The sequence below is a fragment of the Camelina sativa genome, chromosome 7 (assembly GCF_030686135.1).
Source record: "Camelina sativa cultivar CO46 ecotype springtype chromosome 7, ASM3068613v1".
Taxonomy (NCBI): Eukaryota; Viridiplantae; Streptophyta; class Magnoliopsida; order Brassicales; family Brassicaceae; genus Camelina; species Camelina sativa.
Genome location: NC_141886.1, coordinates 929,310 through 949,519, shown reverse-complemented (window position 1 = coordinate 949,519; position 20,210 = coordinate 929,310). Strand labels below are relative to the sequence as shown.

The 20,210-nt window shown below is 37.0% G+C and overlaps 4 protein-coding genes and 1 non-coding gene across 5 annotated transcripts; 2 read left to right on the top strand and 3 right to left on the bottom strand.

Moving 5' to 3' along the window:
* Positions 1 to 45: 45 nt before the first annotated feature.
* On the top strand, positions 46 to 2,114 carry LOC104699706 (uncharacterized). The gene is made up of 2 exons (XM_010415046.3): positions 46 to 1,126; positions 1,669 to 2,114. Exons 1-2 carry the CDS (start codon positions 431 to 433, stop codon positions 1,828 to 1,830), a joined length of 858 nt encoding a protein of 285 aa, XP_010413348.1. The 5' UTR covers positions 46 to 430; the 3' UTR covers positions 1,831 to 2,114.
* Positions 2,115 to 4,411: 2,297 nt separating this feature from the next.
* LOC104699705 (uncharacterized) lies at positions 4,412 to 8,297 on the bottom strand. The gene is made up of 4 exons (XR_015562883.1): positions 5,926 to 8,297; positions 5,178 to 5,797; positions 4,887 to 5,099; positions 4,412 to 4,806 (listed from the first exon to the last, which is right to left on the bottom strand). It is a non-coding gene; the product is annotated as an uncharacterized LOC104699705 (transcript).
* Positions 8,298 to 11,058: 2,761 nt separating this feature from the next.
* LOC109124476 (E3 ubiquitin-protein ligase SINAT3) lies at positions 11,059 to 13,503 on the bottom strand. The gene is made up of 3 exons (XM_010415043.3): positions 12,941 to 13,503; positions 12,069 to 12,455; positions 11,059 to 11,691 (listed from the first exon to the last, which is right to left on the bottom strand). Exons 1-3 carry the CDS (start codon positions 13,178 to 13,180, stop codon positions 11,323 to 11,325), a joined length of 996 nt encoding a protein of 331 aa, XP_010413345.2. The 5' UTR covers positions 13,181 to 13,503; the 3' UTR covers positions 11,059 to 11,322.
* A 365-nt stretch (positions 13,504 to 13,868) lies between these two features.
* On the bottom strand, positions 13,869 to 19,738 carry LOC104699703 (UV-stimulated scaffold protein A homolog). The gene is made up of 3 exons (XM_087460283.1): positions 19,553 to 19,738; positions 19,184 to 19,453; positions 13,869 to 15,960 (listed from the first exon to the last, which is right to left on the bottom strand). The coding sequence occupies exons 1-3, from the start codon at positions 19,736 to 19,738 to the stop codon at positions 14,422 to 14,424; spliced, it is 1,995 nt and encodes a 664-aa protein (XP_087316409.1). The 3' UTR covers positions 13,869 to 14,421.
* Positions 16,083 to 19,080, top strand: LOC104774235 (uncharacterized). The gene is made up of 2 exons (XM_087460282.1): positions 16,083 to 17,191; positions 17,251 to 19,080. Exons 1-2 carry the CDS (start codon positions 17,189 to 17,191, stop codon positions 19,051 to 19,053), a joined length of 1,806 nt encoding a protein of 601 aa, XP_087316408.1. The 5' UTR covers positions 16,083 to 17,188; the 3' UTR covers positions 19,054 to 19,080.
* Positions 19,739 to 20,210: the final 472 nt, after the last annotated feature.

Below are 20,210 nucleotides of genomic sequence, written 5' to 3'. Positions count from 1 at the left end.
GGGCAAGGCCCAATATATAATAACAATATGCCCATAAGTATTAATGATTAAAAACAAGTATACAGTATATTCTTTATTAATGTTCTTGAGTAGTCACGATACTCGAATGGTATTTTTCCGTTATAATTAACGAAAACAATGTCTCTAGGTTTTCTCTACCACCACACAATTTCTATGTTAATTACCAAAAAAGAGTGTGTTTTTTTAATTAGCTAAACTAATCTTTTTTTTTTGCTAAAAGAGTTTAAGATTATGGAGAGATGAGGCCCACTTGGTTTTGAGGAAATCTCCAATCTTTCTTCGCCAAGTCTCCCACACAGACACACTTGTGTGTTTCTTCTTCTTCTTCTTCTAATCTCTCTCTCTCTCTCTCTCTCTGTATGTCGGAGAGTAGCAGCAACTTTTATTATTCTCTCTCATCATCATCATCATGGAGTCTCTTACTACATCAAATCCTTCCTTCGCTGCTTGTTTCTCTAAAACCATATCTCATTATCCTTCTCGTCTAACTTGTATCCAAAAGTTCGAAGCTTCCAACAACAACAACACCTTATCCTTACTTTGCTGTAAATCATCATCGAATCCTAAACCAGATTGCAATCGTCGTATCAAGCTAAACCCTTTTTGTGTATTGCGCCCAATCGTTCGAACAATAAAGGGTTTGGTCTCTTCTCAATCCAGGCTATGGATGTCTCGTTTTCGAGCTTACAGAGACGACACGGCGGCGGCGTTTTCATCAGAGGACTTCGCCGGTGATTTGAAGCACAACGGTGGGTTAGGGATTGCCCTTTTGAGCGTTACGGCTTCCGCTAAGATCAAGATTAGCCCTTTCGTTGCGACGCTCTCGTCCAATCCAACCTTCGTTTCCGCTGTGTTCGCGTGGTTCTTTGCGCAGTCGAGTAAAATGGTTATCAATTTCTTCATTGAGAGGAAATGGGATTATCGTCTACTCTATGCTTCTGGTGGGATGCCTTCGTCTCACTCGGCTCTATGTATGGCTTTGACGACCTCTGTGGCGCTTTGCCATGGAGTAGCAGATTCGTTGTTTCCGGTTTGTTTAGGTTTTAGCTTGATTGTGATGTATGATGCTATCGGTGTTAGACGCCATGCCGGTATGCAAGCTGAGGTAAAAGATACCATTCTCAAGTTTTGTCTGAATTTTGACTTTGGTCTTCTCTGTTGTACAAGTTTTGACTAGATTTCTATGTGAGGACATTTGATGTATCAGTGTGATGGATTCAGCTCAACCCTCTTTATTTTCGTTGTTGAGTTTTGACTTTCTGATAGTATATTAGGTTCTTGTGTATGCCTAATGTAAATGCTGGTTTACTTGAGGTTGTGTTATCATTAGATATGGAAGTATTGGAGATTTAGGCTAAAGTTTATGTCTGTTCTTGGTTCTTGAATTGAAGAAAGATTCCTGAACAGAAGTGTTGGAGAGAATTCTTCTTATAGATGGTTTTGCATTGTTAAGGACTATAGAAGTTTCCTTAGATTATGATTATTAGACACATGTTGATGATTGCTGTTTCTGGTCCTAGAATGATATGCAGTGATCTTGACAACATTTCAGAGAATGAAGAGTTTTTAGAAAGAGTATTTATACCAAGTGTCAATTTTGTTTGTTTTTGTGAAGTAAGATGACAATGTTGTTTTTGTTTATGTCAGGTTCTCAACTTGATCATTAGGGACTTGTTCGAAGGACATCCCATCAGTCAAAGAAAGCTTAAGGAATTGCTCGGTCACACCCCTTCGCAGGTTCTTGCTGGAGCATTAGTTGGTGTGGTGATTGCTTGCTTTTGTTGCCAAGGTTATCTCGTCTCAGCCTAAGATCTTGTTCACTCTTTACTCATAAGTTTTCTGGTTGGTTTTTTCATCTGGTTCAAGTTCGCATTAGCAGAAAAACTCATGCTTTGAGTATATGATTTTGGCTTAAGAGTTAAGACCCGTGGTTGTATTATATGTTGTGTTCAACAATAGACTCGTGATTCTTCTTTCTGATACTTTTTTGAGTTTTTGTAATCTCCCATAAATACATTGATAACTGGAAGAAGACACTACTACTGTATCTTCTACGGTTCTGACTTCTAAACCAAGTTTCTTCTTTTAGTTAATCTATCCATCGGTTCGTTTGTTACAAGTTTTATAATACAGTTGAAATACTCCCAATGGCTTCTCGCTATTTGCAATCAAATCAGCTACTTGATGCTGTAAGCAGACTAGTAAAGTATGGCTTTGGTCAAGCCTATCAGTTGGCTATCGACGAGGACACGGATACTCTGATTCTGAGGACTAGTAATTACGCCCCAATTTAACAATCTATCCTAGTTGTTCTTCTCTTGTGGGGTACGTTAGTGTTTTAAGCGTTATTACGATTTCTAGTTTAAAACACCATACGCCACAATCAATCCCCCAATACTCTGCTTCCTTCTTATACCTAGTACGCTCATTCAGCAAATTTAAATCTTGAGGAACCCTATCTTTCAATCCCTCGGCTACTTAACTCCGACCATATCACCACGATTCAACAGCCGGGCGTTACAGAATCATTTGGTTCAATTCCGAGCAACAGTAATTGTTGTGCTCCAGTGACCAGCGCTTTAAGATGATAACCAAATCAGTGCAAACGTTCCACAACAGTCTTACAATACTTAGAATCAAAAGTAAGTTAAAGATGCACATTGCATTCTTACGCAACAATTATTGATTAAAAGCAAAAGATTTCACAAATTTTCACTAAATCCAAAGACTAATCAATAAAAACACTAATCACAAATTTTCTCACTTATTTATAACCGAAACAAAATATTTGATTTAGCATCAATTACAATGAGTGATGCCACACGGGGTAATAAAATTGATACTAATTTATCTTAATTTGCATCAGTTAAAAGAAAAAAAAATACAAAACAAATATTAGCATCAATAGTCCAAATGATAGAAAAATTACTATCATTTTAAGAATTGATGCTAGCAAATTTACAAATAATATATATTTGTAAAAATTTAAGTAATTTTGCATCAATTGTTTACAAGTCAACAATTTTAACAACAATTATAAACAAATATTAATATCATTGTCATTTGATGTTGTTGTTTTTTTTTTTAAATTGATTTTTGATTTTTTGGATACGATATTGGAGTGCCATTTGTTTTCAAGGTCTTTTTTTACAATTTCATTATACAGTATTTCTTTCTACTTCTCTATCAGTCATGACAATCTTGTCGTAGTTGCCGTCTTTGGTGGAGAACAATCATGATGTTGCAAACATCCTTGTCATTTCCGGTGACAAAGGATATTGCTCTGTTTTGGATCTTTTGAAAAATAATGGGCATAACGTTCTTATAGCACATATATCCCACAGATCTTCCCTAAACATAATCTTAGCAAGTAAAACAGTATGGAGGAAGTCCTCTGTCACAAAATGAAATCTCCCAACTAGCTTTAAGAAAATTAGCTGATCTGAGGAATACCACAAATCTCCTTCATGCATCAAAAAGAATACATACATCACTTTAGGTTGTATTTATCCTACATGCACTTGGGAATATCAAGAAATATATGGTTAGTGCTACTGCTACCATATCCGAAAGTCAAGAAAATGATGGTGAATAATTGTTATTTACTTATTTTCCTCTATCTTCTGGTGTGTTAAAGCAAAAGAGGGAAGAATGTGTTGAGTGTTTCACTTTCAGTCCAAGTCCCCAAGCTCATGAACAACTAACTCATACATTGAAAATTGTAACAATTTCTTGTATTCGCGGAACTACTAGTTCTTTTGAAATGTCTAATGTATTTCTTTATGACCATATCAATGTATTTTGATTTGCAGAAAGAAATTAAAAATAAATAAATTTGGAGATGTGAGAAACATGAAATAATAAAGAATTCTTCTGGAGTATGTCTAACTAAATAAATAAATGATGATTAGCTAAAAAAAAACTTGAGAGAGATATAGCGTTCTTATAATCTATTTGGTAAAGGGAAGAAAGAGGAAGAATTGAAGGGCAATGCAATTTATTTATGTGGCTCGATGAACAGAGATAGAGCAAAGCTAGCTTTCTGAGATTAGAAATCTTCTTCATCTTGTTCAAGGTTTTTGATAACATCATCGACTCTGCCAACCTTAATAAAGATACCCATTGATCATAGCTGCTCTGGTCAGGTCATGCCAACAAGTCCTCTCAGTCAACGTCGGTCGGCAAAGAGTTTTTCAGCATCCAACATGTGTCCTTGTAGGCAGAGTCTCTTCTTAATCAACGTCTTATATAACAGATACTCTCCTAACCCGGTCAAACGGGAACGGAACGGGATAATATTATCACCGAAGAAACCCTCCTTGGATAGAGTTTCCATATCACTTCATGTTTCCTTGTTAGTAGGATCGTGTTTTGATCGTGACTTGAAAACTGACAAAAACAGAGCTTTAGATCCTTTCTTCAAAACAATATACAGAGACTTAACGAACATGGCCTTAATTCATTTTTAAGTTTGCCTACAATCTCTCTTCTGTTGCTTAGACCTTTTGTTGTGGCTTGGTGCCTCAGCTACTTTTCTTGTTAGAATCTTCAAGAGCCCGCTTGGATCGTTTTCTTCTTTTTTGACTTGAGGTTAAAGACACCTTTCATCAACGAGCTTATATCCACAGATCGATCTCCCATTATTTTATCATGGTACATCTTGCTTCCTATCTCACATATTTTTTCCTCTACTTCTTCTAGTGGCTCGTCTATATTCAACTTCAACTCTCCTTTCCTAATTACAGTTACACCAAACCCGTTCGCCTTGGCTTCTCTAAATGCATCCTGTATACATATATATATGTTAGAGAGAACAACAACTTTAATAAATTAGAAGTACAGAGGTAAGGTAGTTTCTTCCTTACCTTTGGCGGGCGCGGAACAATGAAAACGTTTCCACTTCGTAGCATATCCAAATGAGATTGAATAATGTAACAGAGGTTCCGACAGTCCGCAGCGTTCTCGAAAGCAATCACGTGATGTGGTTTGGGTTCTAACTCGAGATCTGTTGCCATCTCCAATGTGTAGAACCCTACTTGCTGCTCTCCTTTGGCATCAACTGTGTACAACTCAAGGCACTGAAACACGAAAAAACAATTAGTTTTTCAAGGACTTTTGAGTTTCTCCAATGTCAAATGTTTAGCAACAAAACATACCAGTACATGCGGAAGGTCCAACCACCATAGATAATCTTCTTCTTTGTCTTCTCCATACTCGCGGTATTTGCTCACAACAGCTTGAGGACCAAACAACTCCATCTCTCTCTTGAGTTTGTTCAGTTTCTTTTCCATGAACTTCTTGTTCCTCTCTGGCAGCTTTTCCATTATATCAGTTGCGTCTTTGATTTCATCTTCTGTAATCCACCGGTCCAAGTCTTTTCCCATGTCTCTCATAACCGCTTTCACTTCTGGATCAGTCTCTGCATTGTACAATTCGAGGAACCCACGAGACCATTTCTTCGTGTGCTGCCAATACTCCTTTCCTGATTTTTTCCCAGGTCTAACAGATCCATCACTTCCTTCTACAACAATCTTTGGCTGGCTTGAGGTAATTTCAGATGAAGGGGTGAGAGTGTTCTCAGAGGAAGCAGACTGTGATAATTCCTGATGAGAGCTCTGTTCTTCTAATTTCACAGGAGATACAGAAGCAGCTTTTCCAGAAAACAATGCTTCACGCTGTTCATGATAGTTATTGAGAAACTCCGGGTTCTTGTCAAGAGAAGGCCCTTTCCATCTCGGTATGATTTTTTCTGGTGGATCATACACACTGATGCCATCTGAATAATAATAAAAAGAGGAAGGGAGATAACTGAGATTTATTTTGACAAGCTCATTAACGCATAAACTGTGAATATCTAAGATATTGAGCAAACTTAGTCTACATCAAAGTTGTAGAGAAGATTACCTACTCCGTAGTCCAGGTTTTCAACGTTTGAATGAATCCACTGATGCAGATGAGACAGTTTCTCATTTTCTTTCTCAACTTTCTTCTCCAAGCCTTGCAAAAACATAGCTTTGTCTTCAGCATCAATCAGGTGAAACGGATCCCTACCAGCCAGCTCATTATCTCGAACAAGGAAGACAATGTCTCTTAGCTTTTCGTCCTTCATCCACTCAAGCTCATCATTATACTCACTGCGGTAAAGTTCTGCAATTTCAGCAATCGTACCTGGCTCCTGAGTTTCACCCTCTCTTGCAGCCATATAATTATCCCTAAATCCTGCTCTCATTTTTTCAACAACTGGCTTAAATTCATGGTAGTTTTTTTCTATCCAATTCCCCTTCTCTGATGGTTCTTCCTTCTCTATATGTTCAGTACCACCAGAAGAACTTTTGGCTGATTTGGAAAAACTTGTTTTGCACTCTTCTATTTCATTTATAAAATCTCTTTGCTTGCTCGATCCCTTATCTGCATTCCCAGGTTCTGAGAGTCTTCGGTAATCATTCTTTAGGGGTTGAGAATCAACATCCTTCCCCAACGGTTCAGAAGAAGTAGACTCAAGTGCAGATCTCAAGTCTCCATTGACAGCTGCACCAAGGATTTTATTATTGTCAACCAATTCGTGTTTTCTAGCCTTACCACGCTCTTCATCGCTCAGCTTTGAGAAGATTTCAACACTGTCTTGGGCTATCGTCTGAGACAGATCCTGAGTAAGCTCTTTCTCACCACTTCTTCTTGAAAGGAACTCTTTAGCCTCTTTTACAGACCGTATGACCCGTAGCTTACGACCAGTGCTATTTTTCTTCATACTTAACTTGTCCTTAGAAACATCAGGAGATTGGATGACTCCGTTGGTAGGAACTAGTGGTACCACAGTACTCAACTTTTCTGCTTCAGATGCTGCCATTTGATGATTCGGAAAACCAGAACCTATCAAAGCCCCATTCACCATTGGAATAGCAAAACCAGAAAGTTCAGTGTTTTCAGTTTCAGTCGAAGTCCCCAAGCTCTCATCTTTATTATCATCATCACCTTCACTGTGTGTCAAACCTTCATCATCGTCGTCCATTTCTTTGTTCGCATCGCATTTCTCCTTTTGATTAAGTTGTATGCCAGCTTCTATCTCCCGCGCCCGTCTAGCCATAGCTTTGATTTCATGGATCTTATTACTATCAAAGTCCAAGGATTCACCACTCTCAACCTGAAAAGAATTCAAGAGTTCCAATTTCTTCTCTGCACCCTTTACTTTAGATATGCTACTCAAAAGTTCTTTCCGATCAAACTTAGGAGGCTTCTCAAACGAAACCAATGATGGCTTTTCCAAACCCTTGTGTAAAACCTCCACAGTAGCACCTTTCTTCTCCACCCTTTCCTTTTCCTTCCAAGCTTTCATCTTTCTCCTCATCATCTCCTTGTCCAACTCTGTACACTCATCAACCTCATGACTCTTCTTGTTAAACACAAGCACCGTCTTCAGAAACCAGAGTCCAATGTAACCACACAAAACAGCTCTTCCAATAGCCGGCAACTTTGGAACTAAGTCAAGACGAAGAATAGCGTTTTGGATTGAGCTAACGAAACGAAACTCTTCTGAAGAAGAAGAAGAAGAAACGAACTTGACAAGAGAAGTATCTTTAAGGATCACAGTTTCCCCATTCTCCATTTGTTCAGCTAATTTCTTGGCATATAGAAGAACCCTAGAAGTAGAAGTCACTACTGATTCCAAATCCTCGAGACCTCCTAATCTTGTTCTACTCAAGACCTCGTTTTCATCAACCTCAACCCTGACCACGTTTCCAAAAGAATCCTGATGGACAGTGAAAATGGGATTCGAACCAATCCCCCAATACTCTGTTTCCTTGTTAGACCTAATAGTATCTTCAAGCTCATTCACCAAATTCGAATCCCTATCTTTCTTCAATCCCTCCTCGGTGCTACTAAAATCGAACTTATGGCTTTCGTCACGAGGTTTCGTACCTGTGGGGTTCGGAGTCGAACGCCAATTCTCATCACCGATGATCTTCTTCCTCAGAGAATTGCGTCGCCTCGAGGTCTCTCCAAAACGAGCCGAGACTCGGAGAATTGAGTACTGGAATTTGGAGATGGGCAATTTGAATCGATGCTGGTTTCTCTTGTTGGTGAGTCTCCTTCTGTTCGAATTAGACGAGAAATTGAAGAAATCCCCATTATTATTATTAGCATTAGCAGAGTTTAGAAGAACCTCCATTGAATTGATGGGGATAAAGCTCACTTCGAACTTTCGAAGTGAAAAAGTCAAAACTCAAAAAAAAAACTGGATAACAGAGCAATGGTGAATACGACGACGTTTCGTAAACAAAGGAAAATGCGGTTGTAACCTCACAATATGAATCCCCGGGAATCGAACCGTCGACCAAAACTATAATCTTCTATATAATAAAACGGAAGTACATTATTGACTATATAATTTTAATAAATTGGTTACAAATAGATTATAGATTAAGTTTTATATTATTTGTATAGTTTGGATTTATTGTTTTCAAAAATCTTAAAAAGAATATTCTAAAAAATCAATTGATATAATCTAACTTACCATATTAACTTTTTTTTAATTAAATTATTCATCAAATAAAATCTTCTATATAATAAAACGTAAGTACACAACATTGTTTTGTAGACTATATAATTTTAATAAGTTGGTTACAAATAGGTTATAGATTAATTTTTATATTATTTGTATAGTTTGGATTTATTGTTTCCAAAAATCTTAAAGAGAATATTCTAAAGAATCATTTGATATTATCTAACTTACCATATTAATTTATTTTATTAAATTATTCATCAAATAAAATCTTTTGATATCTAACTTAACATATTAATTTGTTAATTATTATTATACTTCACCTCTCATTTTTATATATGAGTCTATTTTGTGAAACAAATATAAATTATCATATTATTTCTTATAATTAAAAAATAGTTTTATTTCCGGATATACCATTAGTTGAATTTTTAAAAACAAATATAAATGATTCAATCTATAAAATATTAAATTTTTATTAATATTATTCTTTAAAAATAATATCTATTGAATTAAAAAATTTACTAAGTAACGGGTCAAAATTTGAATATTTAAATTCAATTTCATACTTTTTGTTGAATTTTATAATTTTATATAATATAATAAACTTTAACTAATTTAGTTTGAAATATTTTTAAAATATTGAAACTTGATATTAAAGTTAGAAACTATAAACACTATAAATTGGTTTGTTATAGCAATGTCAATAATATGTCACTATAATATGCAAGAATTTAAAAAAACCAAGTATATTAAAACAAAAAATATAACAATATATGAAATTACTCATAATATAATAACTCACTTTTTAAAAACCAAATTCACAAAATTATGTCTTATAATGACATTCAAGTCATGAGATAGAATATACATTATTGAAATAACTTCACGTACATAAATCAATACAACATATTAAAATTTTATTTTAAAATAGAAAATATACAAAATTTTGTATAAAATAAAATTTAACCAGTGTTATAGCACGGTACTTATCTAGAATCATTAACAATATAAAACTTACAAAATCAGTGTCTTTTTCAAGTCATCATATTTAGCATATAATTTTATTGCATAATATTTTATCCAAAAAACTTTTAAAAATAATCACATAAATTATATTTTATAAAAAAAATACAATGTAAATAAAATGAATTTCAACCCGTGCTATCTAGTTATATACTAATTTGGTAGTCTTGTGTGTCTGTTTTGTGCACTTTATTTTTTGCTTAATGCAAACATTAATCTAATTTATCTCTTTTTCCATACATATACATACATATTTCACATGTATTAGTTTGTGCATGTTGAACAAGCTAATGGAATTTCATTTTCAATTTTTTTTTATTTCACATTCTATTGTTAACGATTATCTCTACATTATTTACCATTAATTATTTTATTGCTTTTCTCAATCTTTTTTTATTGTCAACAGTTATCTCTAGCTGAAATTATTTTTGCAGAATATGTATCATACACAACAACCAATTATGAGAAAACCATTTTTAAAAACTATTTTGAAAATTATTAATATGGTTAATATGCATATTTTGAAAGTCTATAAAATGCAATAAAAATTATAAAATCAGTTATGAGAAAACCATTTTTAATAGTCTTTGTAAAATTAGTATTTTCATGTTAACAATTTAAATTAGTTTTTTTAATGAGGCAAAAATACTAATTCTTTTGAAAACATAGTAAAAACTAATGGGCCGAGCATATGTTACTTGAAACTAAGACTACAGAGGACGGAGATGCTCCTCCTTTGATCAAATGTGACTTCTGTCACCAGCTCCTCAACTTTCCACAGAGCCCAATTACAGAAGTGATTTGCCCAGCTCCTCAACTTTCCACAGAGCCCAATTACAGAAGTGATTTGCCCAGCATGCTCCTACTCTGTGAACTTCACCCCACCAACCCCTCAATCTCAATCACTCTGGAAACCCACTTCCAATTCATCCTCTTAGGAGCTCTCTGGAAACACTAGTTGTTAGATTAATTAACAAAAAGATTCACTAAAGACACTGAAATAAACAAAGAAATTTGGAGTATTTCATTAAATGATACCAGAATATTTAAAATTTATTTTTTGAAAACAATTGGAAAAGTTGAGTGAATGGACTAACAAAGTATACTGATAACCTCTATGCACAAACATAATTGTTAATTTGGAAGAAAAAAAACTAAACAATACTTCAGCTGAATAGTTACTGTTATATTAACGTAGTGTGGTGGTTACTCGTATCCATCAACGTTGTAATTTTAACCTCTGAAGAGGAAGAAGAAGAAACGAACTTGACAAGACTAGAGAACTATGACTATCCTTGTGAATCACACATTTGTTCTATTCTCCATTTGTTCAGCTAATTTAAGGCATACATAAGCCTAGAACTCACTAATTCCAAATCCTCAAAACCTGATCATGTACTCAAGATCTCGTCCTGTCCTCTCCTTTCTCTCCAGTCTCCACGTTTCCAACCGAATCCTGATAGACAGTGAAAATGGGTTTAACAGGAAACAATGTTAACGTCGTCGCTCCCTAAACAAAGCTAACGCCTTTGGAGACGCATCAAATAAAAATTATAAACATTTTTACATATTTCAGATACAGCAGAATTGTAATGAACTATATATATAAAACCCTCCATGACATGATAAAGAGAAAGATGTATAAGAACAACACAAGTTTATCGTCAGATAATAACCCCTAATTACAGATATATCACTACCAAGAAACATGGTTACAGAGACACAGACGAGTCGGCGAGGTTTCAAAATCAATTTGATTTTTCTTCATTTTAGTTTCAGGACAAGTTTGGGATACAAGATCCTCCTCCACCTTCACCACTTTGTTGTTGCTCTTTCCAGATCCTTCCAGTGACTCGGAGTTTCAGCTCTTTCCTATCTCCACCTGAGAAGAACAGAGCCATGTTTCTTTGTATAATTAGTCCATCATGACTGTCTCTAACTTTCCTGTGGCTATCTCTTACGCTTCTCGGTGTTCCTTCCCATATCAGCTTCCGACCATAACCTCCCACTTCTAAACTGTAATTGTAGTTCCTAGCTTCTGTCTCGTCCCCCATGAAACGCAGGAATGCCATGTAGACTGGAGCCATTCCGAGCTGGAAAGCCTCAAAGTGAAGACAGAAGTATTGACCAAAGCAGTGAAAGACCTAAGTTATAGATTCGAACCAGCAACGAAACCAAAAGAGAGGAACTTTGATAAGCATAATGTGACAATTAAAGTATAATAACTTACTACTATGTCTAGAGAGATATGGAAGATTCACAATCATTGATCTTGCAGAGCAGAACAAATGTACATATAATATGGAAGAGAAACCGAAATATGACACTTATAAGCAACACGATTGAGACTAACTCGCAACAGAAGTAAAACTTGACTCATGTGATTGCTTCACATTACAGTTTGTACCCGAAAAATCAATTCATTGACATAAATAACCCTTAAACAAAGCCTCACAACTTATCTAAGCTTATATATAGATAGAGGTAGAGCTATGAAGCAGGAGGAATCATATGTACTTACAGTTAACATCCATGTGGCGTTTTCGACTTCACGAGGATTAGACTTGACATAACGATGGTTGAAAGTACAGCCAGAATGCATATCAACCTTATGATCATCCCTCAGGTGAGCAACTAGGAAAGGGATATCGCCCGTAACAGAACACTCGGATCCAGCATAAGGACAGTTATAAGGCCTGAAGTTACAGACAGTCTCATGTTTGAGCTTACTGTAATAAGGAAAGATTTCAGGACATCCAAGTGACATGTGTTTACAGGGTAGCTCAAGTGATTCAGCTACTTTTTCAAGTGCCAAACAACGGATATCACCAAGCTCTTGTCTACAAGTTGGGCAGCGGTTGTGAACCCTGGTTTTACAGGTTGAACACAGAGTATGTCCATTGTGGCACTGCCGGGAAAAAACAAAGAATTTTGTAAAAATGTTATTCCATAATTCTCTAAAAGAGACAAAAGCTAATTTGCAGACAAAATTCCACAATACTAATCAGTGAGGATTGTTAAGTGGAACCAAATCAATGGAGGATCATTCAAAGACAGATGATAGTGAGTGAATGATGAACATAATTTAGTCAAATCAGAGTATTAAGAACTGGTTAAGTCATAAGTAGAAACTCAGATGAAGGAAGGAAGGAATGGATAAAACTCAAAAGTTCAAGTTAAAGCTATCTTACAAAGACCAACACAACCACTGGTTCAAACCTAAATCCATATATATATATATATATATATATATATATATATATATGTTTAGAGTAATCATCAGAAACTCACTCACAAGTCACAACACAAACCCCCTGGAATCAATCAACAAACTAAAGATCCGGGGAAACCAAATCAGGGGAACAAGGGATTGGGAAGAGACGTGACACACACCTGATGAATGGGAGGGTACATAGAATTGGTGCAGACAGGACATTCGAGAAGCTCATGAACACTGGTGGTGGTGGGAAGAAGACCAGAAGCAGCAGCATTGACGTTGGTGTGATTACTACTAGTATGATGATGATGATGCTTGGAAACCGAAGCGTAAGAAGAATGGCGATCTTGGTGGATCTCTTCATCATCTGTCACATCCATGGTTGATGTACAGTCCATCATGCTATCCAAATCCATTTTCGAAATAAAGGCGAATTCTTCGATCGAAACGAAGAAGATCAAATCCGGGGACCTTACAGAGAGAGAGAGAAATGATTTATGAACACCACCGAACGAAACAGGTCAACCCTCGTGAACTAGTGTTGTTCAATTTCAAAATCAAAAAAGATTGATGCTTTTCTTCATCAATTCTAGAGAGAGAGAGAGAGAGAGAGTTGCCGTCAAATGAACCGGAAACGCTGATTTAAAATCGGACGGTCACGAAGGGCGGCTGTGTGGGTACAGAGAAAGAATGTTATTTTGGAAACTAAAGATTGAATTATAACAACAATTACTGGATTGGGAAATTTTTTTAATCATTTTATTATTATTATTAATCACTCAATGATTTCTTCGTTTCTAATTAAAATGTTTTTTTTTAATTAACTCATTAAGGGCCCTAGTCCAGTAAAGATGGGCCTAAACATGTACATGGTGCACATGATTACCTTTTTATTTTATTTTGTTTTGTTTTTCTCCGGTTTTTGGTTTTTACATTACGATTCTAATCAATTTGATTAATCAAATTTTAGCTTTTTAAATTAGTTTAAAAAAAAACTAACGTAGATCGACCACTAAAATAAACTTCAAAGATTAATGAAAAAAAACATACTCATCTTCCTTTTTACTTTAATAAAAACTTAAAGAAATGTGTTTAGACTTTAGATAAACTTAAACGCCTTTAAAGGCTTTAAGTACATTATGAAATCATAAGAGAAATATAAGTAATGCGATGTGGCTTGGGTTCAAAGTCACTTCAAAGACCAATGATAATGTAAAAGAACATTTTACTCTTCTTCCTCTCAAGCAAACTCCCTCAATCTAAAAAAAGCAAATTATTCCATAAATAATTGGTCCTCGTGAGTGATCGGCCTCATGAGTGAATCATCCTTAGAGACACAACGCATAAAAGAAAAAGAAAAAAAGCCAACAACAACGATCCATCCAGCTCTCATGATCGATCTGTCATTGCTTTTGTAACACAACATGTCATTGTACTTTTCTCTTTCTGTTGAGTTTTGTCTGAGAACAAACTTCACAGAATCTGAGACATGACTTAAGAACTGTTTGTTTCTACATACTTTTCTCAGCTAAAAGAAATCACTAAAGAATCTGATTCTTCATCAAATATTTCGTTAGCTTTTTTACTCCCCTATTTGCATCAAACAATCAAGTTTAAGGCCTTTCTGAATCAAAACTAGAATGATTTTAGTTATTTGTTACCACTGGTTAGCTGATGTTTCCCGGCACTTCTCATCATTTCCCTGAGCCAACTGTTGTGGATTAGTAGTACCTTTTACCCGATTACTAAACAGTCTCTGCGATATTCTATCTTTAGCTGATGTTTTCTTACGTCGCATCGAGGAAAAGGTTTGTTTCTTGTTTTTTCTTGCAGCAAAAACTCTATCAAACTCTTCATCGATAACATTTGATCTAGAAGTTGAGGCTATAGCAGCATCACGCAGAACCTCTTGATTATGTTCCTTTACCTTTACCTTCACAAGCTTTGCTCTTTTCCTCATCACTTCTTTGTCTTTCTCCCTGATATTCTTCAGAGCCTGTTTCGCTATCTGCCTAGCTAACTGATTAGGATCAGAGTCTGAAGTTGTTACATCCATAGGCACATCCTGGTTGATCCCTGTAGTTGAAGACGTTTGGTTTTCAATCTCATCTACTGGAGATTCCTGGATTATGGGGTTCCCTTCATCATCCCGAGGTACAATGGGTCCGTGAAACGGACAAGTTCGCAAATCTCTTCTCTGACAAAGACCACCTTTCTTTAGAGCACGGCATGGAGGTGTCTCTGTTCTCTCCTCTCTATAAACAGTTACCTGAAGATTCAGTTCTGCTATTTTCTCAGCCGGAATAACAGCATCTTGATCCACCCTGCCCCAGTGGCTCTCAAGCTCTAGACCCCGGTAATTAGATCGAACTTCCGCAGTTGAGTCCCAATTACTCAAGTGTGATCCCCAATTCATCACGGGCGCTTCAGAAATTAGCTTATCCCTAAGAGAGTCTCCACTGCTTCCAACTTTTTTAGTGGACCTAGATTCTGATGTAGACCTATTTGCGTCACTCGATGATGGTAAAGACGAATTCTTGCTCTGCTGACTTATCGTCACAGGAGCCACCTTTTTGACTGAATCAGTTCTGACCTTGCCATCATCCTCCTCCCAGATATCTTCTTCTTCTTCCTCGTTTGTTTCTCCATTCTCATGACAACCAGGCATACTTGAAATTGTAAAACCAGCTTCTTCCCATTTCTTTTGAGCTGCCAATATGCTATTCCTGATATCGATCAAGTCTTTCAACATGGAATCTCTCGTTCTGTTATCACTCACGTCAACCCTGATGAGAAGAGAGATCCCTTCCTGAACCGAGATCAGATGCTTTGTCACGAGAAGCTTGCACTGTTCCCTCAATACATCGAATACAACTCTGTTCTCACTAGTTTCTTCAACCTTTTCTGACTGCTTCAATGAATCAAGACGAATTTGCCTAAGATGAGAACAACGGATCTCCTCAAAATCTTCCTCATCTAAGATGGCAAGGGGAACACCATCATCCCCTCTCCACTGAACAATTTCCATACACTCCTTGATCTCCTTAATCGTTACATCAATCTTATGCTTCAAGAGTCCAAAACTATCCCTCAAGGAATCAAACTTGCCACGCAAAATCTCTCTAGTCTTCATCTCCCTCTCCTGTCTCTCACGTTGAACACGTGCAGCATTAGCCTGGAGATCAGGGAACTTCAACTTGCGGGTGTGATACGACCTCAAGAAGCTTAATAGGCCTTAATGGGCTTGATTATTTAGTTTATTGTTTAAGCCCAAAATACTTAGAAGTCTCTTTGTATTTAATCTCACTTCCATTCTCTGTAAAACATTATCGAAATTAATCAAAACAATGTCATCTTCTTCCTTCATCGTCTCTCTCCTTCTTCTTCCTTCTTCCCTCTGATTTATTCACCTCAACCTCTATTTCTTCTGCTTCTCATCTCAAATTCTGTTATCTCCTTGATAAGCTACTTCGGTACTTATCAATTGGTGCTTTCATTGAGAGTTAAAAAAAAAAAAACAATGGAGAACTATACTACTCAAGCTGCTCATCTCGTTCAGTCGCCGTCTTCTGCCGAGCTTGGCGAGACGATCGAACAGCTCCGGGTGAAGCTGAGGGCGCAGTACGATGAATATGTGCGCTGGTTACGCGACACGGCGAGTTCATCTGTTCCATCATCGGTTCCTCAAATCACCATGGTGAATCCGGATCTTCCACCATCTCGGCAACAAACCATCACGACGAGTCTATATCTTCCACCCTCAGATCCTACACCGCAAAGGACCTCAGAAATCTCTTTTGGGACATCTGTTGAACAAGTGGTGGGCGTTCAAGTCCAAAAGGCTTATTACACAGATTGGACCTTTAAGGATCCATTTGTTGCTAAAAATTTCAGAAAGCGAAGGATGCGCTTCAGGCAAAGCTATCACAAGGCTCGGAAAAGAAATATGAAGAAGGATCATCGTTATCACTCTTTGCATCTGGCCTTCCGAGTTCGTTCACCACGGAATCAGTTGTACCTAGGTGATGATAGGTTCCGTTCGATAGCAGTTCTTATGGCAAAGGAAAAGCAACAAAGAGGAACTCGAAGAGCTCTTTTCAAGCATCGATTCCACGAGTTTCAGAAAAGAAGGTCAAGAGAAAGATATCGAGTGGTGATAGCCTCCTTCAGATCGAAGCATTACTCTTGGGTAGTTGCTAAGAAAAAGGTGAAAAACAGCTCTCAATTGTTTGCGTTCCCTCCTTTGAATCAGTTGAATGTGAGTGTTGATGACCTTATCTCGGCATCAACACCGGATTCCAAAGTTTATGCAACATCTCCAAAGCCGTTACCAAAGGTGAAAAATAATGGAATGAAACGAAGATTCGAATGCGAGAGGGGATCAAGAAAGAGAAGTTCAGCGTTGGCAACATGTTTGGCAAACTATGGTATGCGATTTGGTTATACTTGTTCTGCAAAATCTAGAACTCATTTCAAACAATTGCAGGAGAAGGGTCCTTCTCAAGAGAAGAGAGCGGGTAAAGAAGAGGAATTACTTTGGTTCCCTCCTAAGAATTATGTGTCGGGGAAGCTTGGTGCAGAATTAGCTAATCATGGAAACAGCTTAGAAGAGAGTTTCAAGCTTGATACCGTTTCAATTATGACAAAGAATGACTCAGGTCTGCTGTTGGAAAAGTTTGTGGCTTATGTCAGATGTCTCTCTGTTCAAGTGGGTACCAAAAAGAATCTGTTCAATGATTTATTTCAAGATAACCAAGTATGGGAACCTGGTGGGTTCTTAGCTGGCCAAGCTCTACATGACTGGTTAGTGGAATCTTCTGGTTTTGATAAAATGGTTGATGTTGCTAAGCATCTACGGAGGAGACTGAAAATATATTGTAAGCTTGGGGAAGTGAGTCTTGTTGTCCATGATGTTAATGGAAGAACAATCGGTGAAGGGTCTAATGGGAATCATAATCTACTTCTACGAAGGATTCAGGAATTCATTAGTAGGGTCAAGGAGTTTCAAGCAACATCTCAGGATCTGCAATGTCGTCAAGCTGAGGTTCTTACTTCTGCAAGTAAAGCTGGAACAGGCAAGACACTACATTACAACCTTGTACCTGCTAACTTTAATTGGGAACCAGGTGGAATCTCAGCTGCACAAGTTGAACTAGATTGGTTAGTGGTTTGCTTTGGTCGTGATATAATTGTTCACGATGCTAATATTGAAGTTTGCAACGACATTAAAGAACCAATGGATCATGGAAAAGCTAATCGTGTATGCGAGTGTGGTGGTTTAGAAGATAGTCAGCTTCTGTGGGATTGGTTCGAGAAGAGTAGTATACATATTGAACTGGACATTGCTGAGTTTTGGGGATTCAAAACATTTGGTAAGGAGTTTCTAGTGTCAAGCCAGAAGATACAGCAAAGTCATTACATGTTCCTAAATGGACCCAAGGAGAAGACACAAAAGCTAGATAGTGAGTGTAATTGGGTAATTTTGGAAGCTTTAGCATCGCTGCTACAGAACAATCAGCGCTTGTCACTTCATCTTGAGGACAAGATGGATCTTTCAGGGGCGAGTAGTAGTAGGTGTAGATGGTTGGTATTTGATAGAGGAAAAAAGGATAGAAGCCTAGATGTTATGACTATAGTGTTATCCGAATTAAAGAGGTGGTATTTCCTTCAAGGTCAAATCCGTGATAAGCAGGCTACAAAATGGGAAGCTGGTATTCAAGACATAATTGTAAGATGTTTTGAAATCGGAGTGTTCAAGTCTGACGGGGAAGAAAAAGATTTGCAGGATGATCCCATTATGTACAAGTTGAGGCCACCGGAGCTACAACCAAGTGAAGAAGTTTCATGGTTTAGGTGCCTAACTGGATTGCCTGAGCATTGTGCCTATAGCGAGAAAGAGAAAAGAAAGAAAGCGATGTGGGGTTGGACTGAAGTAAAGATGATCATAGGTGTATGTCTCTTATGCACTTGGGTGATCACAATTATTGTGATCATGAGAGTGTCGTCATTGCAGGTTTATGAGAAACGGTTGAGAAACTACTACATCACTCCAGGGACATTATCCAACTCGAGAGATGATCGTGTAAAGCATGGACTGTGCAGACTAGCGAGAGACTTTCAACTTGAGGACAAGTTGATTCTTCGAGAGGGAAGTATTGATACGACCTCAAGAAGCTTAATAGGCCTTAATGGGCTTGATTATTTAGTTTATTGTTTAAGCCCAAAATACTTAGAAGTCTCTTTGTATTTAATCTCACTTCCATTCTCTGTAAAACATTATCGAAATTAATCAAAACAATGTCATCTTCTTCCTTCATCGTCTCTCTCCTTCTTCTTCCTTCTTCCCTCTGATTTATTCACCTCAACCTCTATTTCTTCTGCTTCTCATCTCAAATTCTGTTATCTCCTTGATAAGCTACTTCGGTACTTATCAGGGTGTTCTTAAGGTAATCAAAACCAAGCCTAAGCTCCTTGTAATGTAACCCAAAAGACAAATTCCACTTCTCCAAGAACTCAACAGCCTTAGAACGCAACATAGTGGCAACAGCGGGAGGTGCAGGAAGAGGGAGATTGCTTCTAAAACCAACACTCAAACTCAACAGCTGATCAAGGTTCTCAATAATAAAAGTTCTAAAGAGCTTTGACCTCATGAAAAGCTCGTCGATGATGAAAAGCGTCAGATACCGAACCTGCCAAAGAAAAATTACCACCGCGTTCGTTATTTGACCAAATAAAAACGTTGATCAATCAAATCATCATTGAAAGGATCGGAAAAAAAAAAGCAAAACCTGAGAGTGGTTATGTCTCATGAGCTCCATTAGGGTTTGCGAAGCGAATCGGACCTCCGAATCAGAATAGCGAACAATAGATTTGATGGCCTTGAGTAGCCTCGGGTCAACCTCTTTAGCAGTTGATTTCGTCGCTTTCTCTATCAACCCCTGAACTTTTCCTCCGCCGTCATCTCTCCCTTCCATCGCCGGCAATTAGAAGAAATTCAGATGAAGACGGAAAATAAAATAAATAAATAAATAAAGGAAAAATCGATTTGTGTTGGTTTAATAGATTATTGTATCCACTGTGATAGTCGGTTTACCCGGTTAATGACTTATTTGCCCTTCGTTCCCCCCCCCCCCCCCCCCCCCCCTATTCCACTGGGTGTATTCGGTTTAACTTGGTTCTCTCTTTTGTAATCGTAACAACAACAAGCATATTTATCAACGATAACGTTATAAAACGGTAAGGGAAGTACTGTATATGTAACGGTTATATTTTGTAAATTTAATTAGGATAATTTCCATTCTTATTATGTTGGTCAATCATAGATAATTAAATAATTTTCATTAGTGAACCAACAATTTCCAAATTTCCCATCTATATTATTATTTTCACAGTATTTTTCAGAAGAAGGTTTGAAGTTGGACAATATTTACATCATATGTTATTGTA